At 34.1% G+C, this 17,653-nt stretch overlaps 3 protein-coding genes across 4 annotated transcripts in view; 1 reads left to right on the top strand and 2 right to left on the bottom strand.

Annotated features, from left to right (window-relative positions):
• Positions 1–5,862: 5,862 nt before the first annotated feature.
• Positions 5,863–6,854, bottom strand: LOC142225667 (translocon-associated protein subunit gamma). Its single transcript, XM_075295478.1, has 2 exons — positions 6,588–6,854; positions 5,863–6,528 (listed from the first exon to the last, which is right to left on the bottom strand). Exons 1-2 carry the CDS (start codon positions 6,736–6,738, stop codon positions 6,104–6,106), a joined length of 576 nt encoding a protein of 191 aa, XP_075151593.1. The 5' UTR covers positions 6,739–6,854; the 3' UTR covers positions 5,863–6,103.
• A 3,593-nt stretch (positions 6,855–10,447) lies between these two features.
• LOC142225672 (enoyl-CoA delta isomerase 1, mitochondrial) lies at positions 10,448–11,723 on the top strand. 2 transcript variants are annotated; one of them, XM_075295490.1, is made up of 3 exons: positions 10,448–10,614; positions 10,678–10,933; positions 10,998–11,723. In XM_075295490.1, exons 2-3 carry the CDS (start codon positions 10,679–10,681, stop codon positions 11,607–11,609), a joined length of 867 nt encoding a protein of 288 aa, XP_075151605.1. In that variant the 5' UTR covers positions 10,448–10,614; position 10,678; the 3' UTR covers positions 11,610–11,723. The 2 variants fall into 2 exon arrangements, with proteins under 2 accessions (XP_075151605.1, XP_075151604.1); XM_075295489.1 differs by having other exon boundaries at positions 10,449–10,614; positions 10,674–10,933.
• The window catches only part of TbCMF46, a 69,812-nt gene continuing 63,814 nt past the window's right edge, over positions 11,656–17,653 (bottom strand). Inside the window, exon 7 of the mRNA XM_075295488.1 lies at positions 11,656–11,870. Coding sequence (XP_075151603.1) covers positions 11,735–11,870 — 136 coding nt within the window. The 3' untranslated portion in view covers positions 11,656–11,734. The remainder of the gene's footprint in view (positions 11,871–17,653) is intronic.

Consider the following 17,653-nt stretch of genomic DNA (forward strand, 5'->3'; position numbering starts at 1 on the left):
AAAGGAATACAATATTACACAATACAATACTTACCAAATAACACAATAATCACCAAACAACACAAAATAATTCTTCTATTTTCCCGGCTTGTCTAGTTTTCGTTTAAAAGTGATGCTTTAACGGCGTTGGCGTTTGACATATCGACGTTGACATTTGTCAAAACCAATATTAGGTCTGATCGCGTACTTTTATAGCAATAATTGTCCAATAAAATCTAGCAAAAGAGTAAAAGTGCATTTTACTCTCTTTGCTGAAAAGTACGCGAATGCAATCCAGTAACTAGAAAAATTGCGATTCAAGAGGCTAAACTCGAACCCACCTTAAAATGGAAATTACTATAAAGGGTTGCTTGTTCGCAAATGTTATTGCATAATCAAAAAATACTAATTGTTTTTAACGTTTGAAGTTTTATAACGTGTACCATTTTACTATTGTCCATTTGACTGGAGAGACTTTATAATTTTATTCGGATCAGCAGAAAATTTCAGCAAACTACTGACTTTTCTGCAGTATTTCTGCTGTTCCACAATAACAGATTTTTTGTTGTTTTAGCAAAAAAGGTTTATATTTACAAAATGTCTGGACTTAAAATTTAAATTGGTTGATGACCGGGACGGACCACAATCTTTTTAAAAATTATCGGAAATATTTAAATTGCATAAAATTTGGCATTTATGATTTATAGGTCGATATATACTAATTAGAGTATAGACAAATTTGAATCATTTTTGCGAGTTTTCGACTTAACAGTGACGATTTTACAAGGAACATGTGCGTATTTTGGTCATATTTGCTGAAATCGGAAGAATATAACATATATATGGGGGCTTTGTCTAATTCTGAGCCGACTTTGATAAAATTTGGCACACATTGCTAAAATTGTAATTGAACGCTCAGTGCAAAACTTCAAAATTTTCGAAATGAAACTTTGACCTCCGTGGTCATATGAATCTAAATCGGGCGAAATATATATTTGAGTTTTATATAAATCTGAACCGATTTCAACCGAATTTGGCATGTGTTGCAAGAATGTTAGTCCTACTCTCTGTACAAAACTTCAAGTAAATCGGCGTGAATTTTGACCTCTGGGGCCATATACCCTGCCAACATTTTTTGAATTTGGGGGCGCTTCTGAGAATCCCCACTACGTCGAAAACAGTCGTATACGATATCCAAAACTTCTCGGAGAAGCGCCGTCACTATTGAGAAGTTGTACCACGCCAAGTTACTACAAAAAAGTATCGCATGAGTGCAATTATTAGGTGCCGTTCTGGATACATTTAGAAGGACGCCAATAAGAGCCCCTTCAAACAATCAGACAAAGTGCATTTTAAGATAGTTGTAAAAGAATCATTGTGGTCAAGTAAAACACAATTGTTTAGATGTTTGTTATTTTATTAAACATTTATAAATTCTCATAAATATAACATTTATACGTCTATCACATTACATTTAACATATTTTTATGCATTAATAAAAGATTGATGTTGAGTTACAAGTTGCAAGTTATATGTTGTAGTGTCTATCAGCCAGTGCTTTTATTCCCAATGGAGGCAGCGTGTCTGGAAAAATATTTGAAAAACTATCACTTTATTCCATTTAGAAAGTCAAAAAATGTTCACCAATATACTTTTCACAATTTTAAGCGAAATAACTATGTTTTCAGCAATTCATTATCATTTTTATTTAAATAAATTATAAGAAGCTAGTTGTGCTTGGTGTTTCACAAAATATAAAATGGCTCTTGTAGCAATTGTGATGGCAAAATACTTTCATGCGAATAGTGACGGCGAAATACTATCACAGTTGGCGTTTGTTGCAGTGTCACTTACGAGTCTGTGGTAGCGATGAGGATAAAATGGAACTTTGAAATGCTGGCAGGGTAAGTTCGTATCGGACGAAAGATATATATGACAGCTATATCAAAATCTGAACCGATTTCAACCAAATTAGGTGTGGACATTTTTAATGTTAATTCTACTCCCTGTGCAAAATTTCACGTAAATCGGAAAAAAGATTGGTCTCTAAGGCCATAGGAGAGTAAATCGGGCGAAACCCATATATGAGAACTATATCTGAATTTGAACCGATGTGAATGATATTTTGCATTTACGAGACTCACAAAATATTCGATTATACGGAATTGGAAGAAGATCGGTTGATAAATACGTCATTTCTGACCAGATCGGTTATAAATATATATCACAGCTATATCTAAATCTGAGCCATTATATATGGGAGCTATATCTAAATCTGAACCCATTTCAACCAAATTTGGCACACAAACTGATATTATTAAACGTACTCCATGTGCAAAATGTTAAGCAAGTCAGGGCAAAACTCTGGCTTTTTGGGGCCATATAAGCCCAAATCGGACGAAAGATATATATGGGAGCTATATCTAAATCTGAAGCGATTTTAACCAAATTTGGCACACATATCGACAACGTTAAACGTACCTCTCGTGCAAACTTTGAAGCAAGTCAGGGCAAAACACTGGTTTTTGAAGCCATATAAGTGCAAATCGGACGAAAGATATATATGGGAGCTATATCTAAATCTGAACCGATTTTCATCAAATTTACCAAGCATTGGTAGAATGTCAATTCTACTCTCTGTGCAAAATTTCACGAAAATCGGTAGTAAATTTTGGCCTCTGTTGTCATATGAGTCTAAATCGGACGAAAGATATATATGGGAGCTATATCTAAATCTGAACCGATTTGGCTGATATTTTAAAAGTTTTTCGAGACTCATAAAATATTCGGATGTACTGAATTTGAAGAACATCGGGTGATAAACACGCCAATTATCGGGGATAAATATATATGGCAGCTATATCTAAATCAGGGTTGGCCTGTCGCAAACTGTGACTTTTGCGACATACGTTTACGACGGTATAATACGTATGTCGCAAAAGTCGTAAACCTAGTGTAGAAAACCTAATTTGGAATTAAAAAAATTGTGAATCGTTTTTAATTTAATTTAGTTAGGCTCCCCGATAAAAGGTATGCAAAAAATGCTATATATTGTATTTATTTATTATACTAGATTTACATCTCTCATTCACAACTTCAATGTATTCTTGGTTTTCGTGGTCCATAATGTCCATCCAAGCTTTAGCTGCATCAACGAATGACTAGCTACAATTTTGAAAATTTGTAATTAATATGGAAGTTGGCTATAATAAGCCAAAAAGTGATTTTTATAAAATTCTCTCTAAACAGCAATTCACTTATGCAAGACTTAAGTAGTTTTCCTTCCTTCCAGTTTTTGCAGTAATTTGTGAAAGGTTAACTATGAACGAGTACCGACCGTCGAGTAGTTTATAGTAATTTTGGCTTCGAGTTTCCAATTGAAATAACTATATTCTCAAGTTTTTCAAACTCGTTAATAATTTTATGAACATTCCTGAGAATTGAAACTTCTTCGCATATATCATCATCTTGGATATCATTCGCTGCCTATCTGAAGGGTCCGAAGTATTTGGAGTTTGCGACATTTGCTACTTTTTCTACATTTACGACATGTATGTGACGTTTACGATGTTTACAACTTTGCGACAGTCGCAAACCTTAAAAAGTTTGATACAGACCATCTCTGTATCTAAATCTGAACCGATTTTTTCCAAAATCAATAGCGATTGTCTTTGTTCCAAAAAACGACCCTGGGCTTAAACTGCGACCTGTACTTTGCGCACAAAAATACATGAACAGACAGACAGACGGACGGACAGACAGACAGACGGACATCGCTAAATCGACTCAGAATTTAATTCTAAGACGATCGGTATACTAAACGATGGGTCTCCGACTTTTCCTTCTTGGCGTTACATACAAATGCACAAACTTATACCCTGTACCACAGTACTGGTGAAGGGTATAAATATGGGAAACATTTAAATCTGAAGCAATTTTAAGGAAACTTCGCAAAAGTTTATTTATGCTTTATCGCTCGATATACATGTATTAGAAGTTTAGGAAAATTAGAGTCATTTTTACAACTTTTCGACTAAGCAGTGGCGATTTTAAAAGGAAAATGTTGGTATTTTGACCATTATTGTCGAAATCAGAAAAACATATATATGGGAGCTATATCTAAATCTGAACCGATTTCAATCAAATTTTGCACACTTGACTATACTACTAATTGTACTCCTAGTGCAAAATTTCAACCAAATTCGTCCAAAAATCTGGCTTCTGAGGCCATATAAGTCCATATCGGGTGAAAGATATATATGGGAGCTATATCTAAATCTGAACCGATTTCAATCAAATTTGGCATACATGACTATACTACCAATTGTACTCCTTGTGCACAATTTCAAGCTAATCGGGATAAAACTCTGGCTTCTGGGTCCATATAAGTGCATATCGGGCGAAAGATATATATGGGAGCTATATCTAAATCTGAATCGACTTCAACCAAATTTGGCACGCATAGCTACAATGCAAAATCTACTCCCTGTGCAAAATTTCAACCAAATTGGGCCAAAACTCTGGCTTTTAGGACCATATTAGTCCATATCGGGCGAAAGATATATATGGGAGCTATATCTAAATCTGAACCGATTTCAATCAAATTTTGCACACTTGACTATACTACTAATTATACTCCTAGTGCAAAATTTCAACCAAAATCGGGCAAAAATCTGGCTTCTGGGGCCATATAAGTCCTTATCGGGCGAAAGATATATATGGGAGCTATATCTAAATCTGAACCGATTTCTTCCAAAATCAATAGGGTTCTATTCTGCCCCAAATTTGGAAGATGTGCCAAATTTGAAGGCGATTGGACTTAAATTGCGACATAGACTTTGATCACAAAAATGAGTTCACAGACAGACGGACATGGTTATATGGACTCAGGGACCCACCCTGAGCATTATTGCCAAAGACACCATGAGTCTATCTCGTCTCCTTCTGGGTGTTACAAACATATGCACTAACTTATAATACCCTGTTCCACAGTGTGGCGCAGGGTATAATAAAAACTAAAAGCAACTAAAAGATAAACATGTATTAAACTAATCTGGTAAATGCAACATTTGGTATGACGCAAGCCAATCTCCCATCTTCACTATTGTTACAAGAGCCATTTTATATTTTGTGAAACACCAAGCACAACTAGCTTCTTATAATTTATTTAAATAAAAACGATAATGAAGTGCTGAAAACATAGTTATTTCGCTTAAAATTGTGAAAGGTATATTGGAATAAAGTGATAGTTTTTCAAATATTTTTCCAGACACGCTGCCTCCATTGGGAATAAAAGCACTAGCTGATAGACGCTACAACATGTAACTTGCAACTTGTAACTCAACATCAATCTTTTATTAATGCATAAAAATATGTTAAATGTGATGTGATAGTCGTATAAATGTTATATATATATATATATATATATATATATATATATATATATATATATATATATATATATATATATATATATATATATATATATATATATATATGAGAACTTATAAATGTTTAATAAAATTAATAAAGCTCTAAACAATCGTGTTTTACTTGACCACAATGATTCTTTTACAACTATCTTAAAATGCACTTTGTCGGATTGTATGATTGGCGTCCTTCTAAATGTATCCAGGAAGGCACCTAATAATTGCACTCAGGCGATACTTTTTTGTAGTAACTTGGTGTGGTAAAACTTCTCAATAGTGACAGCGCTGTTCCCGAGGAGTTTTGGATATCGTATACGACTGTTTTCGACGTAGTGGGGATTCTTAGAAGCGCCCCCAAATTCAAAAAATGTTGGCAGGGTATATAAGCCTTGAATTAATAGACTTGCAAAAGTTATTCCATAGTTTCCTCGATAGAAATAAAATTGTTTAACGCTTTACTGTTGTCTATATGGTTTATTCGTGTTCTCCTTAGAAGAAAATTTTCAGTACAGTTCATTTCAGTTCTTGCCACGGACAAAAACATACAATACATGCTTGGTTTAATAAAAAAAGTATGAAAGATGATTTTAAAGCAAGGACAATTTAAAAACAACGCAGTAGTAGAATGGTAATCTCTACAAAGTAAATTAACATAAATCTAATGCACTCGACGCCACGTCGGTTCATCCACCACCTCAATTGGTTTGCGTGCTGGTGGAAAATAGCGCCAAAGCACCACTGGCCAAGCCAATAGAGAAGAAATAATTGACCAAGGGGGCAGAGTTTTTCAACAAGAAGAAGCTAATGAAGATTGTGATTGCCAGGAACAAGGCGTTATTGTAAAAGATGGAATATGTGGTAGCTTCATAGTCCGCAACTTCATTCTTTTTCCACAAGATGCGTTCCTCCTTTTCCTTACGGGTAACTTTCTTATCATCTCCCATTTGGCGGTTAACTTCGCGAGTAACAGCAGCTTCACGACGCACAGCGATTTTGTGTTTCAACTGAAATTTGATATTCTTGTAAGCCATGGCCATCAAATAAGTACTGGCACCGGTCATCAAGATGAAAAATATCGCACTGGATAGTAAATCCATGTTATGTACTCTCCAGAAAAGCCCTAGTTCATTGAAAACAAATCATCTTAATGGAACTCGACTATCGACGTGTCATACTTACATATGGGGACGGCAGATACAATGAAGGCATTGCCATAGAAAAGAGCCGAGGATTTTGTGCTCACATTGCGACTGAAATCTTGCAGTAGTAGCTCTTCTTCCTTGGTAAATCCAGAAGATTGAACTTTTTGTTGTTTTTTGTCTGAGCCCATTTTATAAATTTCTACGTTTTTTGATGTTAAATAAAATATCGGCAACGGTCAATCCGAAGAGAAAGCGAGTAGAGCAAATGCTTGTAAAACGACGAATGCAATACGACGAAACCTATTTTGACGTCTGTCAAGAATCGATGTGACGTGTAAACATGGTTGCCAGCAGCAAACCTAAGTTAGCGACATCTAGCGTATATTTGCTTAAATTTAATAGGCACCACTTACCAAAAATGTTATTGGACGAACAGATTAAAAAGTACATTCACACCAGACGCGACATTTTAGCACCATCAGTTTATATGCCCGAAGTATTATTATATTGGATAACAATTGGGAATAAACAGAAAAGTATACTTTGGAACATTTTCTTAGTTGAAGCATAGTATTAAGATCACGTTTTCGCACGAAAAACTGTTATACTCCATATAAAACACGTTAAGCCTAGTACTAAGATCACGTTTTCGCACGAAAAACTGTTATACTCCATATGAAAAACGTTAGCGCGGCATAAATGCGAAATTTTTGTTTTGAGTACTTTCCAACAAATATTTATACAACCCCGGATTTTTCCCACAAAAAATAGGCAGGCATATTATTTCGCATAAATAAGTTAACATCCTTGGGTTTGAGACCCTATTTACGGAGGTAGATGAAGATATTCGGTTTTCGCAGAAACGAACTTAGTACTAAGCAATAAGCCTAGTACTAAGATCACGTTTTCACGCGACAGAACTGTTATACTCCATATAAAAAAGGTTAGCGCGGGAATAAATGCGAAATCTTTGTTTTGAGCATTTTAAAGCAAATATTTATACAACCCTGGATTTTTCGCACGAAAAAATAGGCAGGCATATTATTTCGCATAAATAAGTTAACATCCCTGGGTTTGAGACCCTACCCTGCCAACATTTTTTGAATTTGGGGGTGCTTCTGAGAATCCCCACTACGTCGAAAACAATCATATACGACATCAAAAACTCGTCGGAAAAGCGCCGTCACTATTGAGAAGTTGTACCACGCCAAGTTACTACGAAAAAGTTTCTCATCAGTGCAATTATTAGGTGCCTATTTAGATCAATTTCGAAGGACGCCAATAAGAACCCCTGCAAACTATCAGAAAAAGTGCATTTTAAGGTAATTGTAGAAAAATCATTGTGGTCAAGTAAAACACGATTGTGTAGATGTTTATTGATTTGATTAAACATTTATAATTTCTTATAAATATAACATTTTTCGGTTTATCTCATCACATTTAACATAATTTTTTGCATTAATAAAAGAATGATGTTGAGTTTTAAGTAGCAAGTTACATATTGCAGCGTCTATCAGCCAGTTTGTTTATTTTCGATGGAGACAGCGTGCCTGGAAAAATATTTGAAAAACGATCACTTCATTCTATTTGGAAAGTCGAAAATTGTTCACCATATACCTTTCACAATTTTAAGCGTAATATCTATGTTTTCAGAACTTTATTTTCGTTTTTATTTAAATAAAATATAACAAGCTGGTTGCGCTTGGCGTTTCACAAAAAATAAAATGGCTCTTCTAACAGTAGTGATGGCAAAATACTTTCATGTACATTTTGTACTTCTTGATATGCTTCCCCCATCACAGTTCGCGATGGTTGTGACATTTACGAGTCTGTGGTAGCGATGAGGATGAAATGGAACTTTGAAATGCTGGCAGGGTATTTACGGAGATATATGAAGATATTCATTTTTCGCATAAACGAACTTAGTACTAAGCATTAGAGCGGAATAAATGCGAAATCTTTCTTTTGAGCATTTTTCAACACATATTTATACAACCCGTAATTTTTCGCACGAAAAAATAGGCAGGCATATTATTTCGCATAAATAAGTTAACATCCCTGCTTTTGAAACCCTATTTATACTACGTTCGCACTAGACATGAAATCCTCGTAAAGCCTAGTACTAAGATAACGTTTTCGCGCGAAAAACTGTTATACTCCATGTAAAAAACGTTAGTGCGGAATAAATGCGAAATCTTTGTTTTGAGCATTTTTCAACATATATATTTATACAACCCTGGATTTTTCGCACGAAAAAATAGGCAGGCATATTATTTCGCATAAATAAGTAAACATCTCTGGGTTTGAGACCCTATTTAAGGCCGGTACTCTGTTCGGTTTTCGCGTTGAAACTCCATACAAAACCACAAAATGCGAAAAATTTGCGAAATTTTTTCCATTTGTGATACTTTGTTTTTTCGTGTTGAAAAACTGACGTTTATAGCACGGCGCCATTTGCAATGTGAATTAAGAAATAATTTATTTATTAAAAACTATTTGTGCGGGTTTATAAATCAAACACGGGCCATATTTTTGTTCCGAAACTATACAAAGGATCAAAGGAATAGCAGATCAATTGCCCAAGGAAAAATAAAATGTTATTTTGTAAAAACAAGCAACAACCACCAACTTAATCCAATATCGCTCCTGTAAAATAGCGCTCCAAGCTACCTAAAAAAACGCCGCTTTCTATGTGCGAAATAATGGTTTCCATAAAAATTTTTCGCAAGAATGAACATAGTACCGGCCTTTACGGAGTTAAGGCCGGTACTATGTTCATTCTTGCGAAAAATTTTTATGGAAACCATTATTTCGCACATAGAAAGCGGCGTTTTTTTAGGTAGCTTGGAGCGCTATTTTACAGGGAGCGATATTGGATTAAGTTGGTGGTGTTGCTTGTTTTTACAAAATAACATTTTATTTTTCCTTGGGCAATTGATCTGCTATTCCTTTGATCCTTTGTATAGTTTCGGAACAAAAATATGGTCCGTATTTGATTTATAAACCCGCACAAATAGTTTTTAATAAATAAATTATTTCTTAATTCACATTGCAAATGGCGCCGTGCTATAAACGTCAGTTTTTCAACACGAAAAAACAAAGTATCACAAATGGAAAAAATTTCGCAAATTTTTCGCATTTTTTGGTTTTGTATGGAGTTTCAACGCGAAAACCGAACACAGTACCGGCCTTTAGATGAAGATATTCGGTTTTCGCAGAAATGAACTTAGTACTAAGCATAAACGAGGATTTTGGCCGAAATCCTCCTAGATCTCAGTAGATTTGCAATAGGCAAATATCAGCTGGCTCGTAGAGGATTTCAACAAAATCTCTTTCAAAATCCTTTATACTGCCTTGTACAACTGTGGTTTTAATACTAAAAATGCGCTTTTTGCAACCCTGCCGCAATTTTCCTTGTAGGTGTGTGTATGTGTTCGTGTACATATACGGGTTTGTGTTTGTATTGATATATTTACGAAATCTAAAATCTACGAAATCTCGTTGTTTGGCCAGTCCGAACACTTGAGATTTGTAAAGAGATTTTAGTTCTAAATAGAGAGATTTCGTGCGTAGTGCGAATGTAGTATTAGTACTAAATTCGTTTCTGCGAAAAACAATATCTTCATCTATCCCTGTAAATAGGGTCTTAAACCCAGGGATGTTAACTTATTTATGCGAAATAATATGCCTGCTCATTTTATGGGATCGATAACACATTTACCGATTATTTAGTTATCGCGACAATTCGTATCGATTGGCCACACAGTAAGATTATTTACAAAACAGACATTCCGTCCGGAAAAACTTATAGTCTGGACGACGCAGTAGTCAAATAGTACCAAAAACGTACCAAAACCGGATGATATAAATTTTATCATCCCTGTGTGGCATTAAATTAAAGTCTTTAACTGATCGCACAAAAGTTGCAGTTACTTTCAACCGGATAAGTCGCGATCGGAAATTAAAATCTGGGAATAAAAGTCAAAAGGCCAGTTTATACGTTCAACTACTGAGAATAAATGCTCCATTGCGTAATTTTGGAAAATTTTAGCAAGAATCAAAAGGTATGTCATTGCAGAGATGCACCAGATAGATGTATTTGATCAAAGTCCATTTTTTACAGATAGAATGCAGTCTTCGACACTGAGAACGATGTTTAGGTTTTCTACAGTTCTGCGAGATGTTAACAAAACCCCTATACGATCCATGTCCTCTTCGGGATCGAAATTAACCACAGTCGATGTCAATGATAAGAGCGGCGTTGCTGTGTTAACTATGAACCGTCCACCTGTAAATGGTTTAAATTTGGACCTGCTTCGTGAAATACACAATTCCATCGATGAAATCGAGAGCAACAAATGTCGTGGTCTTATATTGGCTTCAGTAAGGACAGATTTTAATTGAGATAATGGTGTTTATGGATTATTATTTTTTCTTACTTTTTTAGGCTTCCAATTCTGTCTTTTCAGCTGGGTTGGATATTATGGAGATGTACAAGCCCGATCAGCAACGACTAAAACAATTTTGGACCACATTACAGGACACGTGGCTGGCATTGTATGGATCAGGGGTTCCAACAGCGGCTGCTATTAATGGTCACTCTCCTGCCGGAGGTTGTCTTCTCGCTACTAGTTGCGAATACCGAGTTATGTTACCAAACTTTACAATTGGCCTAAATGAGACAAGATTAGGGATTGTTGCGCCAAAGTGGTTTATGTCTACATTTTGTAATGTTCTTCCCAGACGTGTGGCAGAAATGGCATTGACGCAAGGCAAAATGTTTAGCAGTGAGGAAGCTCTCAAATCGGGACTTGTTGATGAACTGGCCCAAACCAAAGAGGAAGCATTGGCAAAGTGTGAAAAATTCATAGCATCCTTTGCCAAAACTAATCCGTTTGCACGTTCAATGACAAAACAACAATTTAGGGCCAAAGATCTGCAACAGTTGGAAGATGAAAAGAAACAGGATCTTGATGCTTTCGTATTTTTCGTCAATCAACCAAGTGTTCAAAAGGGCTTAGGCGCTTACCTAGAAAGCCTCAAAGCAAAATCTAAATAAATCAAATTGAGATTTGCCCTATGTATGTTACAACGTTACAATAGAATTAAGCTAAGACTTTTACATAGCATTTATTTCAAAAAGCTTTACAAATATTTATTGTTTTCAAAAGTAGGGTTCTCCACCTAATTATTTTTCTCCTCATAACTATTTAGCAATTCGTCGCGAACATCTTGCTGTAGTTTTTGGAAATTTTCCGTTATAATATCCAAGAAGGCATTTATTTCTAATACCTTGGCACGATTTCTCTCCAATTCATCCCTGCATAAAAAAGAGAAGAAAATATGTTACAATGATGTCCGCTAAAAAAATCAACTTATAGAAACCCCGAGCAAGGTTTCACGCCAAATGAACATACTAAACTTAACTCCCGTTTGTATCGTCTACCCCTTACGAGAATGTTGCTGGCTACGCCAATAAGTAAGCTCGGCCAGGCCTAATCTTATTTGCCCTCCACCATGAATTGCGTAGAAACTTCTACTAAAGACTGTCATCCACAATCGAACAAGGTATCTTAAAACATCTTAACATCGCCTTCTAAACTGTAAATTAGTCCAAACGTGCAGATTAAATACGTATATAATTCAGTTCTTGACCAGTATATATAGGGAAGTCTGCAAATAATTACAATCCGATATTAACTTTTGCGCGGTTATTAGAGAGTCACAATGGATATGGGGCCTATATACACAAATTAACCGATATGGACATATTTTTGTGTAATTGGGGATCGGTTTATGTGGGGGCTATATAGAAATACGGACCGATAGATAAATGTTTGCATGGTTGTTAGAGACCATATACTAACACCACGTACCAAATTTCAAACGGATCGGATGAAATTTACTTTTCTAAGAGGCTCCGCAAGCAAAATTGTGGTGTCGCTTATATGGGGGCTATACGTAATCGCCCATTTGCAATACCATTCGACCTACATCAATAACAACTACTTATGCCAAGTTTAAAGTCGATAGCTTGTTTTGTTCGGAAGTTAGCGTGATTTCAACAGACGGACGGACGGACATGAATTTCACCACGACCCAGAGTATATATTCTTTATGGGGTCGTAGAGAAATATTTCGATGTGTTACAAACGGAATGACAAAGTTAAATACCCCCCATCCTATAGTGAAGGGTATAATAAAAATTCAATATAACAAGCTTAAATCTACTTTAGCACAAGTGCTCCGATTTGTCCAATTTTTTGCCAGCGTGTAGACTTTTCGATTCTAAATTTTTTGGCGGCAAGACCTATTTTCGGAGTTACGGGACCCTAAAGTTTTCATTATTATTTATATTGGATTTAGTACCCAAGGCATATAATCTTCCTAAAAGTAATATATATGGTATCCAAATAATAGGTAATAAAGTGTATATTTAGAATACATATAAATAACTTCATAAGCATGGACCCGGAGGGGTCCCGGGGCCTTCAAAATGTTTACCCTTGCTCATATAAGCAATATGGTACTCATATTAAAGCTAATTTCGAGTACATTGCGAATTTCGTAAAGAGATTTTTATATAGAAAGTCATTAAAGAGAAAAATCCGGAGGGGTCCCGGGGCCTTCAAAATGTTTACCCTTTCTCATATAAGCAATATGGTACTCATATTAAAGCTAATTTCGAGTACATTGCGTAAAGAGATTTTTATATAGAAAGTCATTAAAGAGAAAAACCAAAATTTGAAAAATTTTCGTGCGATTTTTTTTTTAAATTTTTCGTCTGCGGCGCTTTTTTTGTATTGAAACAATTTTTTACGTTTTTTTTGAATTCAATTCAATAGTCCATTTACTACTACAAAAACAAAAATAAGAGAACACAACAATATCACATTAACTGTTCAAGATAAAAAGTACTATTTACATAACAAAATTAAAATTTTTTCATAGCCTATATCTCGGAAACTAAGTGTTTTCAGGAAAATTTTTACTCAATATTTTTTCTTTAAAATACATCATTTGTACTAAATACGGACATTATTTTCAAATTTAGCAAAAAAAGTGAAAGAAAATAAAATAAACATTTTCAAGGTCGATATCTCGAAAACTAGGCTTTTCCGACAATTTTTTTACTATATATTTTCTCTTTAAAATGTACTATTTTTACTAAAAACGTAATTTTTTCGGAAATTTTCTGAAAATATAAATAAAAATTTTCAAGGGTCGATATCTCGAAAACTAGGCTTTGCCGACAATTTTTTTTTCCTTTTTATATTTTCTCTTTAAAATGTACTATTTTTACTAAAAACGCAATTATTTCGTAAATTTTCTGAAATTTTTCGGTCAAAATTAAAAAATATATAGGAAAATACCGATTTTCAGATGTCGATATCTCGAAAACTACGCCTGGCCGCCAAATGTTTTACTTTACATATTCTCTTTAAAATACACTGTCCTACCCCCAAAACTTTTACTAAAGTAGATTTGTTCCAAGAAAGCTTTCATTCGATATACAGGAACGGGGCATCAATTTGTTTTAAACCTGTACACATTACACTTTCAAAATCCACTTTAACTAAATTTAAAATGTTATTTACCGTATCAGAAAGGGATTTAAAATCCACTTTTAGTAGATTTAGAGCCTAATTGAATGGGCTGTTAAATGTATGACAGAAAAGTATCTAAATAATTGAAAAAAATAGTAATCTTCATAATTGATGTTTAGAATAACTTCAATTATTCTTGCGAAACGTAACACATTTCCTCATATTTCGGAGCATACATCGATACATTTCCAGATTTTCTCTATTTTAAATTTCCCACTTATATATATATATATATATATATATATATATATATATATATATATATATATATATATATATATATATATATATATATATATATATATATATATATATATATATATATATATATATATATATATATATATATATATATATATATATATATATATATATATATTAGCGCTTAACTTGAGCCAAAACGAACTTGTTTTAAGGCCGGTACTCTGTTCGGTTTTCGCGTTGAAACTCCATACAAAACCAAAAAATGCGAAAAATTTGCGAAATTTTTTCCATTTGTGATACTTTGTTTTTTCGTGTTGAAAAAGTGACGTTTATAGCACGGCGCCATTTGCAATGCGAATTAAGAAATAATTTATTTATTAAAAACTATTTGTGCGGGTTTATAAATCAGACACGGACCATATTTTTGTTCCGAAACTATTCAAAGGATCAAAGGAATAGCAGATCAATTGCCCAAGGAAAAATAAAATGTTATTTTGTAAAAACAAGCAACAACCACCAACTTAATCCAATATCGCTCCCTGTAAAATAGTGCTCCAAGCTACCCAAAAAAACGCCGCTTTCTATGTGCGAAATAATGGTTTCCATAAAAGTTTTTCGCAAGAATGAACATTGTACCGGCCTTTAAGCGGAATTAAGGCTTGGATCGATCGTTTTTATTCTTGAATATAATCCCACTATGCTTGATTTAATCCCGAACCGTATTCGATGTTATTTTATATGCGCTTGATTTTAGTGTGATTTTTACTAACCATTTACCATAAAATTAACATTGGTTCATATATTTTTAAAAAATATTAATTATTAATATTTGTTAATATCAATACATACTTTTGCAACGGAAAGAAAATGACGTAAAATGGGACAATACATAATACATATAATACACCTAGGTGAAAAAGTAAATACATATATTTATAATATCTGTAAATGATTCAAGTACAAAATACATTTTTTAATAAAAACAAATACACGCAAAAAAATAATTCTTTCCTCCCAAACGAAACTTTAGACAAACAAAGTTCGTTTCTCATTTGCTTTTCGCTGTAAGGAAGTGTATTTGGAAGAAAAGTAAATACTTTTTGTGATAAACGTTTATTCTTTTCCAGGATGTAAAAACAATTTCATAAAGACAAACTCAAAAAACAAAAAAAAACATTGTTTTCTTGCTAATTGCATTTTCCCTCACATCTTTCTCACATCGACGAGGTTTTTTAGTTCTTAATACCTTTTCCTGTAATACCAACAATGTAGAAGAAATTATACGATTTTATAAATTTTTAAAATTTTTTTACCTTTCGCCTGGACGGAGAATCGAACCGCGGACCATGCACTTTGTAAGCCAACACACTAACCACTGAGCTATGTACCAGTTATGGTAATTAATAGATAAATATCCATATAAGTTATATTTATATAGCATAGCTTGCGGCGCCCACAAACCGAATAAACAAAGTTTATTTAACAGAAACAAACATTTAGTTTGGCACCGTGGAGCAGTGGTTGTTACGTCCGACTTGCATGCCAAGGGTCGTGGGTTCGATCTCTGCTTCGACCAAAGTTTTTTTTGTTTTTTTTTTTACATATATCCAGATATGTTCGGAAGATTCCGAAAAAATGTTCAACATTACATTCTACTATATTAAATTTTTACTATGAACTGTAAAATGTGTCTTATTAAAGACCTAAAGTCAGAAAAGAACAGTGTTTGATATAAACGAAATGGACTGTGTTGTTGGTTCAAAAATAACTTTTTTTATTGGAAAAATAAAAATGTTGTAACAAACGAATTTTTTTGGTGATAAAAGTTAAAAAATTTCGAAGCAATTCAAAAAACTCTAACAAACGAAAAACGTTTTCGGTACACGTTTTCCAAACGTTTTTTTTCTTTGCGTGTATATAACAAATAATAGAAATATAAGAAATAAATAATAAAATGCAAACTATAAAGACATATATGTATTTTAATCTACCAAGTCAGCAGAATTTGGACCATGAAGCAAGCAACTCAGCGGAATACAAATTTCGATGTCTTGTTGCATTAAATAGTCAGTTTGCCTCTAGGTCGACCCAACCCATTGACGCTCCTTTAAAACTGAAAAATGTAAAATGCATGGAATATATAAATAATAAACTTTAATATTACTTACCATTTAAATATTGTATGTACTTCCATTTTTTAAATATTCATTAATTTATCTTCCTTCTCACTTTCTTGTGAGGAGACAATAAATAGTTTACTGTCAATTATGGTCAAAGCACACAATAATACTAAAATAATTTGGCAAACAAAATGCAAGCGAAGCAGTGCTGCCGCTACTACTTCAATCGAAGTATTTTGCTTCATTTTCACAAAATTTACTTCGTCACTCCTTCTTTCAAAAATCTTCTTCACTTTTTGTTCTGCTTCAAATTTTTAAATTTTTCCCCATATTACCTAATTGTTTTTCCTATTCCTTTAATTACGATGAATATAGCGGTTTTAATCATTGAATTATTAACCGATGTGGACAAATTTTTGCATAGTTCTTAGAGACCATATACTTACACCATGTACCAAATTTCAGCCAGATCGGATGAAATTTGGTTCTCTTAGAGGCTCCGCAAGCCAAATCGGGGGATCAGTTAATATGGGGGCTATATATAATTATGGACCGATGTGGACCAATTTTTGCATGGTTGTTAGAGATCATATGCTGAAGCCATGTACCAAATTTCAGCTGGATCGGATGAAATTTGCTTCTCTTAGAGTCCCCGCAAGCCAAAATTGGGGATCCGTTTATATGTGGGCTATACGTAAAAGTGGACCGATATGGCCCATTTGCAATACCATCCGACCTACATCAATAACAACTAATTGTGCCAAGTTTCAAGTCGATAGCTTCTTTCGTTCGGAAGTTAGCGTTTTTCAACAGACGGACGGACAGACGGACATGCTCAGATCGACTCAGAATTTCACCACGACCCAGAATATATATACTTTATGGGGTCTTAGAGCAATATTTCGATGTGTTACAAGCGGAATGACAAAGTTAATATACCCCCATCCTATGGCGGAGGGTATAATAAAATGAATTCTATTGTTTGTTTTCAAAAATGTATGCTACTTCAATTTTATTCAATCTACTCCACTTTATTCCAAAATCAACTTCACTCAATTTGTCACTAGCGGCAGCACTGAAGCGAAGCCAAAAAACACAAGCTCGAAATCAAACACACACATACACACTCACAATCCTTCATCCATACATGTGAACAATAAACCAAAAACCTT

The sequence above is a fragment of the Haematobia irritans genome, chromosome 2 (genome assembly GCF_050003625.1).
Source record: "Haematobia irritans isolate KBUSLIRL chromosome 2, ASM5000362v1, whole genome shotgun sequence".
Lineage (NCBI taxonomy): Eukaryota > Metazoa > Arthropoda > Insecta > Diptera > Muscidae > Haematobia > Haematobia irritans.

What these genes read in the sequence shown, in the direction of transcription:
- LOC142225667 (XM_075295478.1), bottom strand. Translation starts at nt 6,738, where the DNA reads ATGGGCTCAGACAAAAAACAACAAAAAGTTCAATCTTCTGGATTTACC. An exon ending in TGTATCTGCCGTCCCCATAT is followed by an intron (nt 6,529 to 6,587) that starts GTAAGTATGACA and finishes TCAATGAACTAG; the next exon opens with GGCTTTTCTGGAGAGTACAT.
- LOC142225672 (XM_075295490.1), top strand. Translation starts at nt 10,679, where the DNA reads ATGCAGTCTTCGACACTGAGAACGATGTTTAGGTTTTCTACAGTTCTG. An exon ending in GTGGTCTTATATTGGCTTCA is followed by an intron (nt 10,934 to 10,997) that starts GTAAGGACAGAT and finishes TTACTTTTTTAG; the next exon opens with GCTTCCAATTCTGTCTTTTC.